The 21,922-nt window shown below is 50.1% G+C and overlaps 1 protein-coding gene across 2 annotated transcripts; it reads right to left on the bottom strand.

The window, feature by feature from the left end:
- Positions 1-349: 349 nt before the first annotated feature.
- Kcne1 (potassium voltage-gated channel subfamily E regulatory subunit 1) lies at positions 350-9,398 on the bottom strand. 2 transcript variants are annotated; one of them, XM_050164802.1, is made up of 2 exons: positions 9,269-9,398; positions 350-3,409 (listed from the first exon to the last, which is right to left on the bottom strand). In XM_050164802.1, the coding sequence occupies exon 2, from the start codon at positions 3,368-3,370 to the stop codon at positions 2,981-2,983; it is 390 nt and encodes a 129-aa protein (XP_050020759.1). In that variant the 5' UTR covers positions 3,371-3,409; positions 9,269-9,398; the 3' UTR covers positions 350-2,980. The 2 variants fall into 2 exon arrangements, with proteins under 2 accessions (XP_050020759.1, XP_050020758.1); XM_050164801.1 differs by lacking the exon at positions 9,269-9,398 and adding an exon at positions 6,749-7,325.
- Positions 9,399-21,922: the final 12,524 nt, after the last annotated feature.

Below are 21,922 nucleotides of genomic sequence, written 5' to 3' on the forward strand. Positions count from 1 at the left end.
CCCATACTCCTTCTCCCACAGCTTCATCCCATAGGCATGGAGATGCCTATGAAGCCCCTCAAACAGCTGTTCCTCTTCCAAAAGTAGCACAGTGATGTGAATTCAACTCCCCTGGGCACAGCAGCCCTGGGCATGGCGAGGTGGCCTAACTTACGAGCATGGATTCCTCAGTGGGGTACCTGGGTACAGTTCCCAGCACCCATATGGCAGCTTCGAGTCATTCATAACTTCAGGCAATTTGACACTCTCTCCCGACCTCCACAGGCACCAGTACACTTACATACAGGCAGACAAACAATCAGGCACAAAACTAGAACCAATCTTGTTTTTCAAAAAAGACAACACAAAGTCAGGTTTAAAAAGCCTTAATTTAAAAACTGTTAATACAGCAGAAGGCACTGTCCTGACAACAATAGTGTGTGGAAGATGTCGGCGGAGAGTCTCTGAAGGCGGAGAATGGTCCCTGGCCCCGCCTGGCCCTTCTCTATGTGTGTGCAGTCGGATGATACAGAACACCAAGCAGATGACATTTTGAGGCTCAGTTCATTCTTACTTGACTCCTCCCTTCTGCCTCTCCAAAGCAGGGGCCAGAGGAGGGGAAGGGAGATAAGGCCTCTGCAGTTGGGCAGCATGCGTGAGGCCCAGTCTCCAAGGGCAGATAGCTCCAAGGCCTGGGGACCTGTCTGCCTTAAAAGGCCCAGGAATTCCTGTGGAGAAAGGAGCTGGTGACAGGAGGTCTGTGTGCCAGGAATATCAAGGTCACTGTGTCACAAGCTAGTCACAAGTACTCTGGGCCTTCTCCAAACCTTCCCTCCAGTCTGGGCAGCAGGAATCACGCAGCAGCCAGGGCTGAGTTCCAGGGGCTCAGGAACTCTCAAGACTGCAGGAAAAGTGTCCAGGAGCATCTTGGGGTGGGGATGAGCCGAGCATTCATTAGAATTCAAAGGACTCTGGGACCCAAATAATTATTCAAGGACAGTAGCAATTCGAAAAGCTAATCCACATCAGGATTCTGATGCAGATGCCCCCCCCCTCCGCCACATGGCAATCACTGCTTTATGGGAAATGAGAGTTGTAATCATCAAATCAGACGGCGCTAAATGTGTCTACTGGAGGACAGTCCATGCTGCGTCGGGGTGCTTTTCATTAGAGTGTGTGTTTAAACCTTTATTATTGTTTTATATGTATATGATTGTGTGTGTGTGTGCGCGTGCGCGCGTATGCACTGTGCACCGTGTGGAGGTCAGAGGACAACTTTCTTTCCATGCACCGTGGGTTCTGGGGTTCAAACTCCAGTCACCTCTGTGGGTGAGCTTTCAAGGTGTCATGGTACAGAAGCTCTTTGAATCCCAGATAGCAGCTGGAGAAGGCTGGCACTAGAGCACTGGCTCCCATGCTGGCAGGGCAGGTGGCCTGAGATGTCTTCGCCTGTCTGCTGTGAACAGCAACCCTGGCGCCACCCCTCACCTCTCCACTCTCCTAGCTCCTTCTGGTTGGAAGGGGAGGGGCAGATACCGCATTAGCTGGCTAGACTGCTTTATCAAAGTCTACTGAGCAACAGACGGGCATTGTCCTATGTTCTCCAGGCCGGAGTCTGAAACGAAGGCTCAGGAGGGCCTCGTGTCCTTGAAAAGTCACAAGGAAAATTGTTCCTTGTTTCTGTCCAGAGTCCAGTGGCCATCCATTTTTAGCTCTTTTTGGCTTTTATCTTTGTCTCTGGCATCTCATAGTGTTCTCCTTGTGTGTCAAGTGTCCCTCTTCTCATAAGGGTATGAGCCCTACTAGAGTAGGACCCGCTTCAGTTGCTCATTGAAACCTGATGGTTGGACAAGACCGTTTCCAAACAAGGTAGCATTTGCTAGTGCTGGGGGACTGAAACGTCAATGTGCCTTTTAGGAACAAAATTCATCCAACAAGTCAAACCTGTCACTTCAAGGACCCTGCCACATCAGTCCCATGTGCTGCCAGTGCCCACAAACACAGCCTCCCCTGCACCCTTTGGGATGGCTGGGGTGGCCACTTTCCCTCCAGTAATAACTGCACACCTTGCTCAGGGTAACTATTCTGATGGGGTCATTTTCCTACTCTGTCTCAACCCTCTAAGAAACAATTTCTATCCAGATTGAACTGTGAGGGGTGTGTGTATGTATATGTATGTGTGTGTTTGCATGCGTGCACGCACGTGTGTGCGTGTGTGTGAGAGAGAGAGAGAGAGAGAACTGTGAGGGATGCATGTGTTTGTGTGAATCACGAGGGGTGTGTGAGTGTATGTGTGTCCGTGTCCGTGTGCGTACGTGTGTATAAGGAATGCAAGGGGGTGTGTGATAAGGGAGGAGGGGGAGACAGAAGGAGGGTAGAGTCACGGTTGTGAACAAAGAGACATGGACAGAGGTGACACTGTGTTTGGGTACCAATTCTGTGACGTTAGCAGAGACCAATAAGCAGTGGCTGCAGCAGCTGTGGGCAGACTCTTTCTAAGAGCCAGACAGGTGGGCAGTGCACGAAGGTGAGGGATCTGCGCTGTCTGCACCACTCAGAGTGGACTGCTGTTTCTATCAGAGCCGCCTCAAGGGTGTCAATGTCCCGTGGGGGACAAGGAAGATGGAGGACACGCCCTTCCCTTTTCAAAGGCTACTTATGGACTGGACTCATCATGTCCAAGTCTCTGACCAGAACTCAGTCATGTGACCCTGCTAATGTCAGGAGATTAGCACTGGGGAAACTCAGCTTGCATTCTCAGAGGTCACATTGTTGGGTCTCTGCTAGATTTAAAAAGACAAGGATAGGTGCTGCAAAATTAATTGATCATCTACTAGAGAAGGAACGTGATTTTAGGAAACTAGTGTTATTAATTCATTCCTTAACCCTCAATATCAAAAACTCCATTGGAATCCCTACAATAAAGACTATGACAGGCACATGACTAGAAAGATGAAATTGTCACATGTAGGGCTTGTCTACGCATAACGAGCTATGGGGTTCACGACAAAGGCTTCAGTTCAGGAAGGTGTGTGGCAGGCTGTTCTACAGCCACCTGGTTTTCAATGACATAGCAGGCTCTGAAGCTCTCTAGTACACGGGCCTGGAAGAAGGCCTTGTCTTTCTCCTGCCAGGCGTCCGACTCGATGTACACGTTGAATGGGTCGTGCGAGTGCTCCAGCTTCTTGGAGCGGATGTAACTCAGCATGATGCCCAGGGTAAAGAAGCCAAAGAAACCCAGCACCATGAGGATGTAGAGAGCTTCCAGTTTGCTGTCGTCTCGGAGCTGAGACCTGCCAGCCAGGCCCGACACATTGCCTCCCTGTCCGGCGGTCTCCTGCCACGACGTGGTCAGGAAGGGTACCACAGTCGTGGTGTTAGACAGGAACATCTTGGGCTTCAAGTTCTTCTCAGATGCAGAGCAAAATTCCTGAAAGGAAAATGCAACTTGAAATCAAATAATATGAACCAGCCACCTCCTAGCCATGCTAACAGTCTCCGGTGACAGGGGGAGTGGACGGCCATCCTTCCGTGGTGTGTACCATCAGGATGTAGACGGCCATCCTTCCGTGGTGTGTACCATCAGGGTGTGGATGGCCATCCTTCCGTGGTGTGTACCATCAGGATGTGGACGGCCATCCTTCCGTGGTGTATACCATCAGGATGTGGACGGCCATCCTTCTGTGGTGTATACCATCAGAATGTGGACAGCCATCCTTCTGTGGTGTGTACCATCAGGATGTGGACAGCCATCCTTCCGTGGTATGTACCATCAGGATGTGGACGGCCATCCTTCTGTGGTGTATACCATCAGGATGTGGACAGCCATCCTTCCGTGGTATGTACCATCAGGATGTGGACAGCCATCCTTCCGTGGTGTATACACCATTTTAGGGAGTGGACAGCCATCTTTCTGTGGTGTATACCATCGGGAAGTGGGCAGACACCCTTCCTTGGTGTATACCATCAGGGAGTGGATAGACATCCTTCCGTGGTGTATACCATTGGGGAGTGCACAACCATCCTTCCATGGTGCATTCCACCAGGGAGTGGACAGCCATCCTTCTGTGGCATATACCATTAGGGAGTGGACACACACCCTTCCGTGGTGTATACCATCAGGGAGCAGACAGCCATCCTTCCATGGTGTATCCCATTGGGGAGTGGGCAGATATCCTATTGTATATACCATGAGAGTCTCACTGGCCTCTCTTGGTCAACTGACGTTTGATTCATTGTAGTTCTGCTCATCATCCCCTCAGCTCTCTGGTAGGCAGCCATTGGAATGAGTTTCACCAACACACGTTACTGTGTCATAAGTGATATGAGGTCATGTATGTCACTGGGTCTTTCCCTTTTCCCTGACTGCTGTCTTTATGGCCCACTCATATGCTGCATGCATGTGCATTTCCTCACATTCCACCTATGTCCATATCAGACACTCATTTCTCTGCCCACTCTCCTCAGAGATGGACACTCTGGTGTCCACTCCGTAAACAAAGCAGAAGCCTGGCAAAGTAGCTCACTGGGTGAAAGTGCTGGTCAAAGCCAGGCCTGGTGACCTGAGTTCCATCTCTGGGATCCACGGGGTACACAGAGAGAGTTGACTCCCACAAACTGTCTTCTGACCTCGTGTGTGTCCCCTCCCAACACACATACGTGTACATAAACAATAAATAAATAAGCAGATTAATAAATGTACTTTTAAAAAAACTTTTTAAAAAATGCAGAGGCAGGAGGATCCCTATGAGTTTGGGTCTCCAGAATGAGTTGCAGGCCAGCCAGGGCTGGTGAAATCCTATCTTAAAAATAAGAAATAAATAATAAACAAAAGAGAGATGCAGCCTCATTCTGTCTCTATGGCCCCAAAAATGAATTCTACATTCCTGCACCCGTTCTTGGTGGCTGTGGTAATGGGCGGGTTCATGTATTTGACCACTGGTCCTGGGCTTGGAGCACCTTTGTGGGAAGCTGTGGGACTTTTAGGAGGTGAAAGTGTAGTGGAGGAAGCACAGCACTTGGGGTGGGCCGGAGGGCTCATAGTCCCGCCCATTTCCGGTTCATTCTGCTTCCTGTGTGCAGAGGACAGCTATGGATGGGCTCTGAGTTTACAGATCCCCGCTTCATTCCTCCGTTGCTGCTCCTGTCCCAGACTCCACACTGTCAGACTTCAGCTCCACAGTGATGCTCTGAGTACCTGGTTAGTAGTGCAACTAGCGCTCTCCAGTTCAGCTCAGCTCTCACCTCCATTCTGAAGCCTTCTCTGGGACGTAGGACTGGGTAGCATCCATTGATGCCCCTGCCAGCTTCATCCCCTCCTAACTCATCTCCACCAGCTGAGCTAATGCTTGGCCCACAGCAGCCAAAGAGCTACCCAGAAACATTTCTTGAGCTGATATCTTCAAAACTTACTACCAGCCCACAAACGGGGCCTGGCACTTTACAGCCTGCTTATTCTAATTAAAAGAGGCCATCAGGCTAGCTTCAGAGCTTCAGTTAACTCCCTTTTCATGTAGGAAAGCAGCTACCGCCCAAATCTACTGTGCTCAGACTTTGGGGTCCCACATCCAGCTTTGGATTCTGGCTCTGCAATTTCCTGGACACATGATTCTAGAAATGTCCCCAGCTTCTCCTGGGCATGCCTTTTCCTCATTGTAAAACAGAAAAACTCAACACTGATGTTTCAAGCTGTTCATCTGCCTTTCAGATAACAGCTCTACAGTTTACAGGCATCGTTCCATACTTTACGTGACTGCATTGCTTTGCTTTTGCTAAATGTTCCCTGCACCCCACAAAGCCTGCAGACAGTTCACTATGGCATTTCGTATACTGAAACTTCAAATGAGTTTGTCAGTGGCCTTGCGACAGTCCTGGCAGAAATGACACAGGGTCCAGTCTGCCATTGGGAACTTATGTCAGATCCCCAAGTTCACGTGCATGACAGTGACAGAGCCCCCACAGCCCGGCGGCCCGGGTGTCAAGACTGTGGGACTCAGTCGGCTGGGAGAGCAACTGATCCATTCATTTTAATTTGCAGAAATCTGAGCCCCACAGTGCAGAGATGATAACCCCAAGGTTATCTCTCCTATCAAAACACACGAAGCATAATTCTTTAGCTACCAGTTCCCATTTTATCAGTACAGCAAAGGGAGTTTCTAGGGCCTTGTAGATAGGAGTTGGAACCAGCCACGTCCCGGGTCAGTTGGGTCTCACATGTGAGGACTGGTTTTAACATTCCCTGAACTATTAGAGGTTGGCCCCCTCTAAGTTCTCCACAGACACTCTGTCCCGAGAGAGCCATTGGTCTGAGTCACTGACGCGGGTCCAGGCTGGCGAGGCAGCAACAGTAGGGGACCCTCGAACCCACAGCTTCAGCCATAACAAACCCTGGGCTCAGGTTGGGTGGAACATTCTCACCCAGGCACTGACTGGGATTTCTACACATTTCCACAGATCTTGGGCTTGAGACAGGGGCATGGTCCCAGGCAGAATAGTGCAAGTGTGTTTTTTCCTCAAAAGCTCAGGCGCGGAGCCGCTGGCCTGCTGGAAGTGGCTCAGGACTCAGGCCTTGGGAGGCTGAGCAGGACTGAACGGCTGTGGCTGCGAAAGGAGCCTGTGTGACCCCCAGTGTGCCCCTCTGCATTCCTGCCCCACCCTGCTCCGTGTGCTCTTATTAGGTTACCTATCAGCACCGATAACAGTCTGGAAGCTTCCGGAACAAAGGCTTTCCCAACACTGGCAACATTCTGAGGACTTGGGTTTTGCTCACCTGGCAGGGCTTCCTTCTAACGCTTTAGGTTCCGGGATAGACGGGGGAGCTGGGAGTCATGGCCGGAGCTGGGGTCTGGCTCCTGCCCCTCTCAGGTCTGGGTGAACCAAAGAGCCCTCCCCTAATCGCTCCTTGTCTCAGTGGAGTGGGGGGCATTCTTGTTCTCACTGACAGGATTCCTGGAGCATTTCCTCGAAAGAGCACTCCTTAAGCGAGACGCAGGGGTTGAGTCACCGAGGCATTGGGCCTTATGTGTTCAGAAGCAGACTGCGAGCAAAAGCAATTCTGATAGGCCTGACTTAGATGGGCATGACCTTGGCTGAGCCTAGAATTTTCACCAGTTGTCACCGGAAGCAACTGTCTATTGCTTGTGCCTTTGTTTCAACCCTATGTCCAAATTCTGGAAACACACATGCTACGTTTATTCCTTAGCAAGGGGCCTCCAGAGTCTCCAGGCAGCAAGCTGGCCTTGCCTTGGTTTTCCATTTCTCCTCTGGGGACTGAGAAAGACAGGGCCTCTCAAGGAATTAGGCCACAGTGTGGAACTGCTATCCTCAAATGGGAAAGCTACTCTGCCATCTCCTGGCTGCATGCAGACTGCAGCCTCTGAATCTGGTTCTATTCCCCTGGCATCCCCAGACCTCTCCGCAGGTGACAGACATGGAGGTTGGGGCCTGAGGAATAGAAATGCAGGCATAGAAGGTTCAACAAGGGAGGGGTGTGAGAATTTTGGATAAAGAACGAAAGACAACTGAAGTCGTTTATAAGGAAGGCGGGAGGAACTGTACCCAAGTCAATCCAAGGAGCCTTAGTTTCCCCATCTGAAAGCTTGGGATGGGGAACTCTACCCTGTCTACATGCACACACCACGGGGTTGTAAGCAACATCAAATGACCCTGCCCATGACCTTTGCCCCTGCTCTTTTCAGGAGCATGTGCAGACCGTCTCTGTGGTCAGGTGCTACAGGTTCTTCAAAGGCTAGATGGAACACAGACTGTGAAAACCCCACCCGGTCTCCCTGTGCTGGCCACTCCTGGTGCCAGTCTCTCTCGCTCCTACGATTGGAGTGTTGGCAAGTCTGGACTTTTCCTTCCAGGAACCTCCCAAGTCTGTAGACTATTATCTACTTCTGTTCCCCACTCCGGCTCTTAGATTACTTCAAGAAGGACTTGCTGTGTAAACGAGAGCTCAGGGTCAGACTCCATACCACTGCAGTGGGAGAGTAAATAGGAAAGAAAGCACATTACATTCTGGGAGTCATCTGTGAGATGACTGCAGGAAAGCCCCGGAAATGCAGAATGTTCTCTTGCTAAAGTTTATATTGTTTTGTTTATTTTTAATAAATCTTTTGCATGATACAATTTTCATTATCTATATTGCTATATATGGATCTGAAACTCACCCTATCTCCAGAAAGATTTAAGGCTACCAAACAGCAAGGTTTGAGAGCAGGGATTTTTGTGTCTGCAGTTTTTCACTCTCTCCAGAACAGCTGGAACCGAGGCTGTGTCTGGTGGGAATGCAGTAATCATTCATCAGAAGCAGGCATGCATGCATGAATGCATGACTGCCTCGAGTTCCATCTGACCCCCAGCAAGAGACCACACAGGAGTCTGCTCACCCCAGAGAGATGTCGATGACATCTCTCTGGGGTCCGTCAGCTTTTGTATTTGAGGTTCATTCCCAATCCACTATCACAGGCAAGCCCTGCGGGGTGATGTCTGGGCTGTTTCCTTGGGAATTTGGGGTTCCTCACTTGCTGGAAAAACCCAGGCAGAAGTTTTGGCCCAAGTCAAGACTGCCTGAAATTCCCACTACCCCCAAGAATTCAAGCAGTGCCTGTGAACTCAGCAAAGGGCCCATCTGCCTGTTCACATATGGCAGCTACAGTTAGGCTTCCTCCCTCCGTGGGGATGGCCACTGCTTCCTGTGCTGAAGTAAGCTACCGGTGCAGAGACATCTGAACTGCCCAGGCCGGGGTGCCCTAAATGACCCAGAGAGCCCTCTTGATCTCAGTGGAGTGGGGTAGGGATCAGGCACACAGCTGGGCTGTCAACCAGCTTTCTTCTAGAACGTTCCCATTCCCTCTGCCATTATGATCTGATACTAGTCATGTTCTCCAAGTCCTGTGCCTTTCCCATGGGAAAAAGGCCAAAACCCAGGAGCCTTCCTGATCAAAATCAATACACGAGTAAGGTGATAAAAATGAAATCAGTCCCGTTGTGGCTGCTGTGCCTTCTATTGCTGAGCTGAGGGTAGGGGCTCTGTGAGGCTGAGCAATGGGGTGGTGGTTTTAATTTTCTTTTGATGCTTTAAATATTTTCCAAATTTTCTCCGAGAATGCCTATGAGTTAATAAAAGCAAAATGTCTTCCTATGACTTTCCTGGAAGTGAAGACAGGCAGACAGGGGTTTGGCTAGGGGCTGAATAACGGCCCCAGTATGAGGGGCGTCTGTAGGCCAAGACTGAGACACGGTCCCAGGAAAGCATCTGTTCCAGGAGCAGCAGCTCCGGACTTACCGGGTTGGAAGCAGAGGGACCCAGGTGTGCAGCGGGGTTCTTGGCGCGTCCTGAGGTTGGGCTCCTCTAGCGGAGCCCTAGGCTCCTTGTGCGGTGCTGTTTGGTGCGGGCGGAGTCTCGCAGAGCCCAGGGTGGGGGTGGGGGAGCGCTCTGGCCCTGCTCCGCCTACATTCACCAGTTCAGGTCCCCGAGGTCACCCAGCCCACCCTGCACCCAGCACCAAGGGCAGGGAGCACGTTGAATCCGGCGAGTGGGCTCAGGGCTGTCAGACAGTCTGTAGGAGAATCAAGAGGACAGACCCGGCGAACACTGGACAAACACCCCGTTAAAAACAGCGGCAAACATAGTCACCTCAGAGATGGCTCAGAACCTCTCCAGATTCCTTTCGCTTAATATCCTTCTGGGTCTCTGTGGCCTTGCAGCTACTCAGAGAATCTATATTGAGTATCTACTTACCGGGTGCTTGGTCCTGGGTGGAGGGTGCAGAGGTGCCCAGATAGTTGGGGGCTCTGCTGTAGGCAGTTGTTGGAGGCACCCCAGCCCTGGCACCACCTCCAAACTTCTTAGGCCGGTGTGTACCGCCTTTTTCTCCCAGCGGGAGCAAGCCCTAGAATGACTCGGAGAACTTCCCAGTCTGTTTCTTAGTGTTACCCACCATCTGGGCAGGTGCCAGTCAGCGGAAGGCTGCCTGGTGAAAGGGTCTGGCCGATGCCATAGCAGCGCAGGCTTTGGACCTGCAGCTGAACGGTAGCCACAGTCAAGGGTCTTCCTCATCTGGTCACTTCTAAGTGTGTTCCTGGGAATCTTCTGCAGGTGGAGGCACTCCTGCGGCTCTGCCTGCCACACTCCAGGGCAAGACTGTTGACAGAGGCAGCTGTGGAGCTGTGCTCATGTGGGTGGCGGACTCCACAGTTAGCCACCTTGTAAAGCACTAGAATGCCTCTGGCTTCTGACATGTAATTTTATTCTGAGAAATCTAGATCCAGGGAGAGGATCTGAGTTTAGAGAAGTCTTAAAAACACAAAGGCTCTTTACAGGTTATTTACAATAATTAAAATCTCGGTATCTAAAACCAGAAAAATAATTAAATCACGGCATATATGATACAAGAGAAATATCTTATGAAGTTACTAGCGGGTTGTAATGTGGTGTCTGCCTGTTTGCCAGCTGGCTGAGACAGTCTCACGGTGTATTCCCAGCTGTCCTGACACACTGTATGTCGATCAGCCTGGCCTCAAAGTTACCTATCCACCTGCCAAGTGCTAAGGTTAGAGTCATGCAGCGCCACACCTGACTCAACACAAAAGTAGCTTTATGCTATAGTGTTACATGCAAAACACAGGCCCTAGGCTTTACACAGAGAGCAAAGCATTATTTCCAAAGGACGTAAGGAAAACCACCACATGACGTCAGTCTCCACTCCATTGTCACCGTCTGATGTCAGTATGGTCTGCTGTGGGAATACCCAGGGGGGATCTGACTCGTTCTGCTTTCTATATTCAACATCTGTACATGCTCCAGAGAGGGGAACCCGTCAGCTTGGTCTAAAAGCTCCTGATCTTTCTCCGCAGTGCCTTGAGCATGAGCATCTGTCTGCCCACCTCTCCAAAGCCAGAGTCCAGCGGGCAGGGAAATGGGTGAAGGCTGGAGCAGCATGTTTATCCTACCAAGCGAGTACGTGCGGTCCTTTCATACACAATCCAGACCCAACCAGCTGCCTGGATCACTATCTCGCTCATCAGGGCGTGGGACGATGCCTCCCATTTGTCCCTGGGCATTGTCAATGGGAGGGAACGTTTCCAGAGTGCACGTGGCAGTGTCTTCAGCTCTCTTCCGGGTTCTCTCCACTTTATTATTACATCGCTGCCCTTGCGGGTCTCTGTTTGTCGCTGTGAGGCAAGCTCTGCCCTTGAGGAACCTGAACCAGCTTCCCCATCTATTCCTCTGCTCCCTTTGCTTTCAGCCTCCCCTCTTCTTGTCTTAGGCATGATGGATATGTAATCCACCTTCCTCCTCCTCTTATCTTGGTTTCTTTACTAACTAAAGTCATGACAGTTGTAGCCCCTGTCCTCAGTAGGTCTACATTCATCTTTCATGGGGCCCAGCTTTGATGAATGTGACATCCACAAACCAACCACTTCCCATCATCCTATCTTAGGAATTCCTCAAATCTGGACATTCTGCTTTCTCGTGACCCTGCTCCTTCTCTGATGCCAAGTCACCCAGGCTCAGTATAAGCACACGGTACTTGGCCTAGGGCTGCTGTTTAGCTGGGGTTCTTCCTGCATCAAGGGGGTTGAGGCAGTGATTCCTGGCCCTTTGGCTTCCCCATTGTTGTTCAGGTCAGTTAGCTTTGCGTTAACTTAACAATCACCTTATAAGGGCAAAGGTTCACTTTGGCTCTGATGTTAAGAGTTTTCTCTTCACTCTTTGTTGGATGTATTGCTTTGGCCTGTAGTGAGACAATGTGTCATGGTGGGAACACAGGCAGAGCAAAACCAGTACCTCTCAGCTAGGAAACAAAGACAGGGAGGGGGCTAGAGTGACCCTGCTCCTTGCAGGTATTCTCCAAATATCTTAAAGGCATCCCACGAGGCTCCACCTTTTTTTTTTTTTTTTAAACCTCGTGTTAAGCCAGGCGGTGGTGGGGCACACATTGAATCCCAGCACTCGGGAGGCAGAGGCATATGGATATCTGTGAATTTGAGGCCAGCCTGGCCTACAGAGCTAGTCCCAGGACAGGTTCCAAAACTACAGAGAAACCCTGTCTCAAAAAACCGAAAACAAAACAAAAACAGAAAACCTCATGTCAATAGCACCAAGCTGAAGATCAAGCCTTTAATGCACAAGACTTTGGGGAACATTTAAGACCCAAACTGTAAGGTTGGGGATGGCTCCGTGAGTAAATTGCTTGCTTTGTATGCGTGAGGACCTGTGTCCCCCTCCCCCCAGAATTCAAGCTTTAAAAAAGTATGTGGGGTGTGTGTGTATGTGCGTGTGTGCGTGTGTGTGTGTGTGCCCTTGTAATCGTGGGGATGGGGAGGCAGAGACAGGAGGATCCCCGAGGCCAAACAGCCTACCTCAGTTGTGGAGTTCCAGGTCGGTGAGAGACCTTAACTCAGCTGGAGGTCATCCTCTGCCGTCTACCCGCAGGCACATGCACATGTACTGACCATGGATGTGCAGTCCTCATGCGAACACACGCATGATCGTGCACAAAGATCAGCGCCATACAATACCCACGACCTTTCTATCCCATGACTCCGACTGCCTTTGGGGCCAAGCATCATTTCCCTGAGGTTCTGGGTCTTCCGTAGGGAGCACCCTCACACTGCCGAGCTTTCAGCTTAAGCATGGAACCCAGCTGCAGCCAGTTAACCACGATAGTGCTTCCTCACCAGGGCCAAGACCGGGTTGGGAGTGGCATCCAAGGCCCATGCTGATTCTCCTGAAAGATGGAAGCGAGCCTCCTAGCCATCTGGGTCACTGTATCTCCATCCTGCACCCCACAGGCGTGGCCTGACCCCTCTGCTGACACCAGATGCACTACCCTACTCTTGACTACAGTCCCCCACCCGACAGGATTCATCGTTTACCCCCAGAGCTCCTCTGTGGAGGAGAGCTTGCTCATTAGAGGCACCTTTCACCAAAGCTGATTTCTTGGCACTCTCCCGAGGCCTCCTGGGAGAGTGCCCTGCTTCAGAAAAGAAACTTGTGGTGGTGGCACATGGCTTTAATCCCAGCAGAGGAGGTGGAGCTCCGCGAGTCTACAGAGTGAGTTCCAGGGCTGCCAGGACTGTGTCACAGACAAACCAAAAAGAAAAGGAAAGGAGGGAGGGAGGGAGGGAGGGACGGAGGGACGGAGGGACGGAGGAACGGAGGGAGAGAGAGAAAGGAAAAGAAACTGCCCACTACCTTCTAAGCTCCTCAGGCCCTGACCGGCTGGGACAGCAGAAGAGGAGCCCCCATTCCCTGCACAGCCTGCCCCCTCCCAAGGAGCCCCCATTCTATACACAGCCTGCTCTTTCCCACATGGCCCCTCCCTCGGGGATTCCACCTTCTCAGCTTTTCAGCCCACACTCTCTGGTCCTCCCCCACATGGAGCCTAGGGCTGGTTCAGACTTCAGCCCCACAGTAGGGGGTCATGGGACAGCTTTGCGTTTGTAGGTCTAGGTCTGGTTCTTTAATTTTTATTTAATTTTTTACTTTAAAAATGGAAACATCTATATTTTTGGTTTCTATTTTCAAAGTCAAGAATCTGACAAGGCCCCATCTGGTAAGGTCAGTCCCTCTGTACATAATTTGAGCTACTCACCACAGATCCCAGCCTCTTCCCATCCCCTCCCCCTCTTTCTCCCCCCCTTCTGTCTCCCTCTCCACTCCCTCCCACCTCTCCCGCCCAACAGGGGATCTCAGCAGGCTCAGTTTGCCTTGTCGTGCCTGGCTCTGCAGGGATGGAATTTGTTATTCATATGGCCAGTGGGACCTTTCCAGGACCACTGTCTGTAAAGCGCAGGCCACAGCCTAGGTCTCTTCCTTTCTCTCACCTGAAAGTTCATTTCCTCGCTGCTTTGATCTTGCTCATTTGTTTGGTTGCGAGCACCTTTAGGCTGGTCAGCTGTGTATCAGCTTAGAACAATAGTTACAAACTTTTCCCGGAGAGCTCTTGGGAATATGAAAAACAAAACAAAACAACAAACAAAAACCCTCTGATGTGCTCAGCCCTTCCACTTCCAATTCACACATGCAGCACCTTAACCAGAGCTGCAGACATTCACCAGAGCTACAGAGATCCACACATGAAGCACCTAACCAGAGCTACAGAGATCCACACATGAAGCACCTAACCAGAGCTGCAGAGATTCCCAGATCCACAGTGCTCAATAGCAGCCACAGTAGAGATCACTGAGCTCAGCCAAGGACTGTCTTTTCCAGTCCCCTTGACTGTGCATCAACTCTATGGGACTCTACTGTGGACTACGGTCAACAAATGGCAGGCCCATTTGTTGCTGCTGCTGGACGGCAAGATGCTCCCTGCTGTGAGCTTTCAGCTGCCTCTGCCCAGGGCTTGAGGGCATAGTTGCTAATCCGAAACACCCTTGAACTACCGCGCAGAGAAGCTGCAGCGGCTTTAAACCCACAACTGCCCTTGCCCTTGTCAAATCTCCGTAATCTTTATAGCATTTTGAAAAGAACATATATCCAATTAAGAAAGCATTTCCAAAAGAAATAAGAGAGTCCCCACCCCCTCAGCCTCTCCCCACCACTGCCTTTGTCCGGGGAATAATGCCTGGCTGATGGGAACATGGATAAATTCATCACAGTGTGAAATGTTATTCAGAGGTCGGAAAGGACACTAAATCTCCCCACACAGGGGTTGGCATTTGAACATAAACATTGCCTTTACAGCTTTCTCTTTAAACTCAATTGGCCCAGTTTACCTAGACACGGGTATAATCCCTTTAAACACGATGATTCAAAGTTGAAAAGGTAACATATGCTGGGTGTTCTCCTGGGCCCAGGACTACAGAAACGAGGGAGTGAAACAGACACCTCTGCTCCTTGTGTGGCAGAGACTGGCTGTTCTAGCTCCTGTTCCTGAGAGCACAGAAGCCCTATTGTTGAAGCCCTTGAAATGGAAGGACGATGGCACCCCTGAATATCACACTTGTGCAAGAGGCCTTCCTTCCCAGGAAGAGTGTGAAGGGTGTGTGTGTGTGCACATGTGCACATTTGTGGGCATTTGGGCTAGAGGTTGATACTGGCTGATTCCTTAGTCAACTTTTCACCTTAGTTTTTGAAGCAGGGTCTCCTGCTGAGCCTGGATCTTCCCTCCTTAGCTAGCCTGGGTGGCCAGCAAGCGCCAAGCATTCTCCCTTCTCCACCTTCCTTCCCAGGGCTGGAGTTTCAGGCTTACACCTCAACATCCATCTTTTTATTTGGGTGCCGGAGAGCTGAAGCCTTGCGGTTACCACTGAATCGTCTCCCCAGCCCAGTGACGATCCTGGGTTGTCTGCAGTCATAGCCATAGTTTCAGGGGGTTTTGTTTGTTTGTTTTGTTTCCCCATCTGGACCTTAAGTCCTGAGGCCTAGATAGATATGGATTGGCGTGTGTTCCCTGTGGGTACTAAATGAAGAAGAAAATTAAAGAGAAGCAGAGGCAGAGGTAGCCATGACTTAAAGGAGAGAAACAATATATTCAGATGAAATTTTTAGAAAAAGCAAATGTCAAAAATCCACGGTGTAAAATTCATAAAAAAAGCAAAAGATCTTCCAGCTGCGTTCTTGGTTTACGTGATATTCTGATCCCAGCATAGACCCATTTCCTTAATTCTTCTTCTCAATAAAGAAAGCACTGGTGACTTCCTGGTGTGTTCTTATGGGGGAGGGCACAGGGCCCTCGGTCAAATATGTGGATATGTTTGCCCACCTTGCAGGGCAAAGTTAGGATGCCAGCCCTCTCTGCTCACCAACATGCCCTCCCTGGAGCCTTACAGACTCTCTGATCCTTCCCTCTCCTCTCCCTGGAACCATACAAACTCCCTGATCCTCCCCACTCACCTCCTTAGGGCCATGCAGACTCTCTGACCCTCCCTGCTCACCTCCCTAGGGCCATATAGACTCTCTGACCCTCCCCATCACCTCCCTAGGGCCTTGCAGACTCTCTGACCCTCCCTGCTCACCTCCCTAGGGCCATATAGACTCTCTGACCCTCCCCTCTCACCTCCCTGGATCATATAGACTCTCTGACCCTCCCCTCTCACCTCCCAGGAACCACATAGACTCTCTGACAGAGTTATCACCACCCCTTGCTGGGGACATCTGTGCAGTTTCCAGCAGCTCCAGGGTCGCCCTTCCTCCCCACAGTGTTCTTAGAACTGTTTCTCTCTTTTCATTCCCAAAGCCCTCACTGGAAGCCATCCTGGATCTGCTTTAGAGAGGGTTTGAACAAGAGCCCCAGGCTGATCTCTTGGTCTACCATGACCCTGTTCCTCCTGACCTGAGGGCTCCATTTCAGGACCTAGCATTCTCCATGTTAGCCACAAATGCTATAATGGGTTTCCAGCAGGCAGATTCTAACAACCAATTTTGCATTTAGTCCAACTGTGACCAAGGACTTAGTCATGTGGCAGGAGCTTTCCAGGCATTTCTAAAGTATCTGGCTGCTTGTCTATCCATGGTTTGGGGGAGCACCCTTTCCTGGGACAGTGGCAGCCCCACCTGTATCACCGGATGGTGTCTGAACACAGAAGAACCTCAGTGATCGTGGGGTTGAGTTGAATTTAGTAGAAAGTTGGAGCATGGATATCTGGACCAGAAATGTTAGCAAGAAGAAAGCGTGTGATTGGCAGTATCTAAATGAAAATCTGCTGCCATGACAGCAGCTCAGACCATGTCTCCTCTGACATTGTTCTCTCGGAAATCACAGATGCCACAGAATCTAGGAGCTGAGTAAATGGACAAAGAAATTGTTTTCAACAAAGGCCGTGGTTACTTCGTGTTCTATTTCTTTTGGCAAGAGTGACCCAAATGAGGTGGATTTTGGAAAGCCTTACAGGGTCCCAGGCTGTGCCGTCAGCCAGCCGTTTGCTGACCCTGAGCAGGGGACTAGAGCTCGGTTTCTGGTTTTGTTCATGTGTCACTCAGAGAGAATGAATTCCCGTTCTCTTTCATTTAGACTGGCGTTAGGGAGGAGCTGTGTGAGGAAGGAAAGCCACCTCCTGGACAAGAAGGTAGACTGTAAACAAGAGAGGTGGGTAGAGGGCACAGGGGCAGGAGGCAGTGGCCATGGCATTTCACACAAGTATCCCTGGTGATGTGTGAAATCCATTCCTTCCAAGATGAGGAAGGTCATGAGTTCAGGCTCTGAACACAAAGCCATGACAGATAACGTGTTATACACAAAGGGCTGAGGAGAAATGTCTGGTTCAACAGAAACGTGAAGGAATGTCAGAACACCAGCTCGCTAGGCTCTCTGTCTACAACCAGAGAGGAACTGGCCCTTGCTGGGCAAATCCACAGGAACCAAACATGGCACACACAGTCAGCAACCCAGGTGGAGACCTTGAAAGAAAGAACAGTGGCTCACCACTACTCAGGGACCCAGGAAGATTGCAACCAAGGCCAGACGAGACCTAAGCCTAGTGACATACTGGCCTCATGATGGGAAACTGTCCCTAGGGGTTCTGTGGGGGAAGACACCCACATTTCTGTTACAAATCTGGTCCAGGATTCAATCCAGAGTCCAGGCAGAAACTGTAATACAATGATGGTCAAGGAAGGACTGGCCAGACAGGATGGAGGCGGTTGAGTAGAAGAGAACAGGAGATAAAGACAAAACTCACCCAAAATGAGGCCAAAATCTGTAATTCCAAAACACATTTTTGTAGTAAGAGGAGCAGGGGGGCTGCGTCCCCAGCACCCCGGCTCCTGGTTGCCTGGCTAGCTTATGCCCCAAAATAACAACACACAAACTGTATTCACTTAAGCACTGCTTGGCCCATTTCTATCTAGCCTCTTCTAGGCTAATTCTCACATATTAATTTAGCCCATTTCTTATCATCTGTGTAGCACCGCTAGGTGAACTTACCGGGAAGATTCTAGCCTATGTCCATCCTGGGTCGGAGCTTCATCGCGTGTGTATCAGAGAGGAACTATGGAGTCTGTCTGAGGAGTCTTACCTTACTTCTCTTCCTCCCAGCATTCTGTTCTGTTTACTCCACCCACCTATGTTCTAAGCTATGAGGCCAAGCAGTTTGTTTATTACTTAACCAATGAAATCAACAGATTGATATATGACACTCCCACATCACATTTTGATCTTTAATACTAAGGGCACCTAGCGAGCCTTACCTTAGTTTATGGAGTTAGCACACCTGACAGCAAACCAACTGCACGAGACCAGAGCAAGATGGAAAATCACAGGACAACACAATTCCTGAAAACAGATGCCAAAATACTAGACCAAGTATTAACAGATGGAACCCAGCCATTCTAAAACAAAAAGCATGTGCTATTCATAAAAATGTCAGGTTGTTACGGCATTGTGTATACTACACACACTGCACACACACCACACATGCATACACACACGCCACACATTTGCACACATACCCATATCACACACACACTACACATGCACACACATACACATTAGTACATACACATCACACACACTATTCTGGATGGGTTGGATGGATGTTTTCATGAAGATGGCTTGGGATGAGATTAGTATTTAAATCCCACCCTGAATAAAGCGGCTTGCTCTCCCAGCTTCCAGTCTGCAGCCTCCCTAAACCAGAGGCTCCACACTACTGTGTACAATATGGGAACAAAAAGAATAACTTCTCAACAGACATATCAGATAAGCAGTGCTTCAGACAGGTGACCAAGGCTGCTGTCGGTACGCATAAATCACCATGGCAGTATGTGTCCTTGATATGATGTGTAGAAAATAGCCTGTCCCCTCTGCTGCCCTCCTCTCAATGACCGATGACCCCAATCTCACCCTGAAGCAAACATCAGACATGCTTCCCCCACCCCCAGTGGGACAGGCTACAAATCCTGGGTGCCCTTCTCCAGACACTCAAGGGCGAGGGGAAAAGAATGCCTGAGAAACAGCTGCACACATTGGGCCCAGAGCGACATTAGGAGATTGAGTGTGAGCCGCGGGTATAGGAATGGATATCGGGCAAGGATTCAAAAGCAGAAACGAATGAAGTTATGAATTTACTCACCACGCATCGTTCCTAGCTCACTGTAATAGATGGGGCAATCAGATACAGCATTTTAATAAGAGGAACCTGTTTGTGGAGGACGTGGGGACCCTGTTACTATCTTTGCTGTTTTTCTGAAATTCTAAAACCTGCTATAAAATGTAAAGTCTCTTAAAAAGTAAAGGAAGTGAATCGTTTAGCTTTTGGTTTCCTGGAGCACAGAGATGAACCCCTCAACTAGGCAGCAGAGCAAGAGATGAGCTCAGTGCACCCCGATACTTTCTGCATGGCATTTGAGCCTGAGACGCTTGGGGGTGTGGTGCCTTCAGGGAAGCAGAACCAGTGCTGGCTGGTGACATCACAGGGGAACTTTGGGGGCACAATTAGCATTCTGTTTCTTGCTCTCATGGGATGAGATGGGCGTGTCCTTTACAGAGCCAATACTCATAATTTTTGTTTTAGTAAAGGGAAGAAAATGAGAATGGACCAGAAGTGTGTGTGCCCACACAGACAGACAAATCTCCCAAAACAATGTTGGACTCAAAGCGTGCCGCACTAAAGACACCATTTAAAAAGTGAGGTTATACTTGCTTATGAACAAAATTTATTCCAACCTGTAGTGATAAGAGCGGCAAGGCTGCGTCCCTAGCACCAGGCCGCCCGCATGGCTTATGCCCCAAAATAATTACACGGAAACTGTATTCTTTTAGACACTGCCTGACCCATTAGTTCCAGCCTCTTATTGGCTAGCTTTACATATTGTTTTAACCCATTTCTAATATTCTGTGTAGCCCACGAGGTGGCTTACCAGGGAGGATCTTAACCTGTGTCTGTCTGGAGTGGGAGAACCATGGCGACTTCCTGACTCAGCTTCTTTCTCCTAGCATTCTGTTCTGTTTACTCCACCCACCTAAGGGTTGGCCTATCAAGGGGCCTAGGCAGTTTCTTTATTAATAAGAAATCACTCCCACATCACCAACCATTTAAAACAGTCAAAATTACAATATCCTCCTTCCCCCACCCCCTGCTAAGGTCCTGATGGCAAACAGGTGCTGTTCTCCCAAAGTACACCCTGGGGAATTGATGAGCTTACTGAGTGATGGGTGAAGGGCACAGGAAAGAACATGGGTGGCCTTAAAGCTGCCACACTGGAAGGTCTGCACCCAGCATGGGTATGGCTTCCCCACGGCTGTGTAGATGGAGCCCCCTTCCCCATCCTCCCCACCCATATCCTCTAACCTATTGGGAGAGGTGACTAGATATGGAGGCGAGGTCCTCATGACCTTCTTGGCCTTCTTCTCTGAGGGGAGGTAGAAACAGGCCTAGTGATGATCTTTGGCAAGTAGGCCCAGCAGAATTCCTGAAGATGGTGCCACTTTGCCCCAGAGGTTAGTCCTGTACAACACAAGGTCCCATGGAGCCCAGGCTGGCCTCAAGCTTACTATTTGGTAGAAGATGACACCCGATCCTCCTGCCTCCACTTCCCGGATGCTCAGTTAACCAGTGGGCACCACGACACCTTTTTGATTCAGAGCGGGGATGGAACCCAAGGCTGTGTGCATGCCAAGCAGACCCCACAGTGGCTAAGCTGCAGCCCTGGTCCATACAGCTCTTTATGTAGTATAAAACATGGAGCTTGGCCCTAACTTAGCAGCAGAGCATTAACTCAGCATGCCTGAGGCTCTAGACTTTATCCTCAGTACCACAGAAAAATGTAAGTGTGTGTTGTAAGACGTTGCTGTGAAGAGTTGGATTCAGCTATGGGTGATTATGCTGTATGCGGGTTTCTTGGTGAAATATGTACGTGTATCTACAGAACTATGAATAAATACATACTTAGAGAAAGATAGCTCAAGTCCTACAAGAGCATGCCTGTGTAGGACAACAGCCGGGGAGCATGAAGGAGCACTCTGGCTTCAGCACCCACCTTCTCTGTCACTGAGGGTGATGGATTCACCGAGCCCTAGCGGAACAGCAGATTTTCACTGACCACTTCCCAGCTCAAGGACTGTGACCTTTAGCTTTTCATCAGCCCCTAGTTACCCTCCTATCGTCTGTGAAATCTGGTCTCACAGTTCCCTGGGAGAGCAATTACATTTGTTGACAAGCTTGTCAGATCCTGGAGGTCAGTGAGAAACCTGGCTGTCTGGTTTGAGGTGAGTATCTGCGTGGCCTTAGCAGGCCCAGTGGGACTTGAGCATGGCTAGAGATGGGGTTCGGGAGGGGGTGAAGCTCTTGAGATACAGAATGGGTCCTAACAACAAACATGTCAGGGTCTAAATCTTAGACGTAGGTCTCATCTCTCAGAGTCTACGGGATGGAAGTGGGGAGGACGAGGTTGGTCTGAGCGACTGTGTGGAGGTCGCACTATTAACAGAAAGAGCAGGGGGAAGAGACAGACAGGAGCACGAGGGCCATGCTAGGCTAGTCAAGTGTGTCTTCTGAATGGGTCTTTTTCTACGTCTAAGACTAGAGGTGGGGCGTTGGGTATTGAGCCTGGAGCCAGAAGAGGCTCAACCCTAGAAGTGAACTCTCGGTGTTACAGATACACTTAATGCCAGGGATCTCATGACGCCATACCCTAGAGATGGTGAGAAAAGTCTGGGTGTTTGGTCCAGCGAGCAAGTGAGGAGAGCAAAGGCTGTTCAGATCTGGTATGGCAAGGCCCCATCTCCTACAGAGACTCAGAGGTAGACGATGGTGGGAAAAAGGGAGGGGCTTCAGGTCTGCCCTAGTTGGGGGCTGCTGGTCTGGGAAGCTGCGGGTGGGCTAGTGGTGTGGAGGCCCTGTTTGGCTGCCTCCAGCAGGGACAAACATTGTGGGAGACAGCAGGGACTGATCAAGCCCTGGCCGATTGCTGAAGAAGTCATTTCTGAGCTTCTGGGACTGGAGGTAGCCAGCTGGCTTCCTGCAAGTCTGACCCATGGGAGTCTGGCTT

This window comes from Alexandromys fortis, unplaced genomic scaffold (genome assembly GCF_014885135.2).
Source record: "Alexandromys fortis isolate MF-2015 unplaced genomic scaffold, M_Fortis_MF-2015_v1.1 scaffold_162, whole genome shotgun sequence".
NCBI lineage: Eukaryota > Metazoa > Chordata > Mammalia > Rodentia > Cricetidae > Alexandromys > Alexandromys fortis.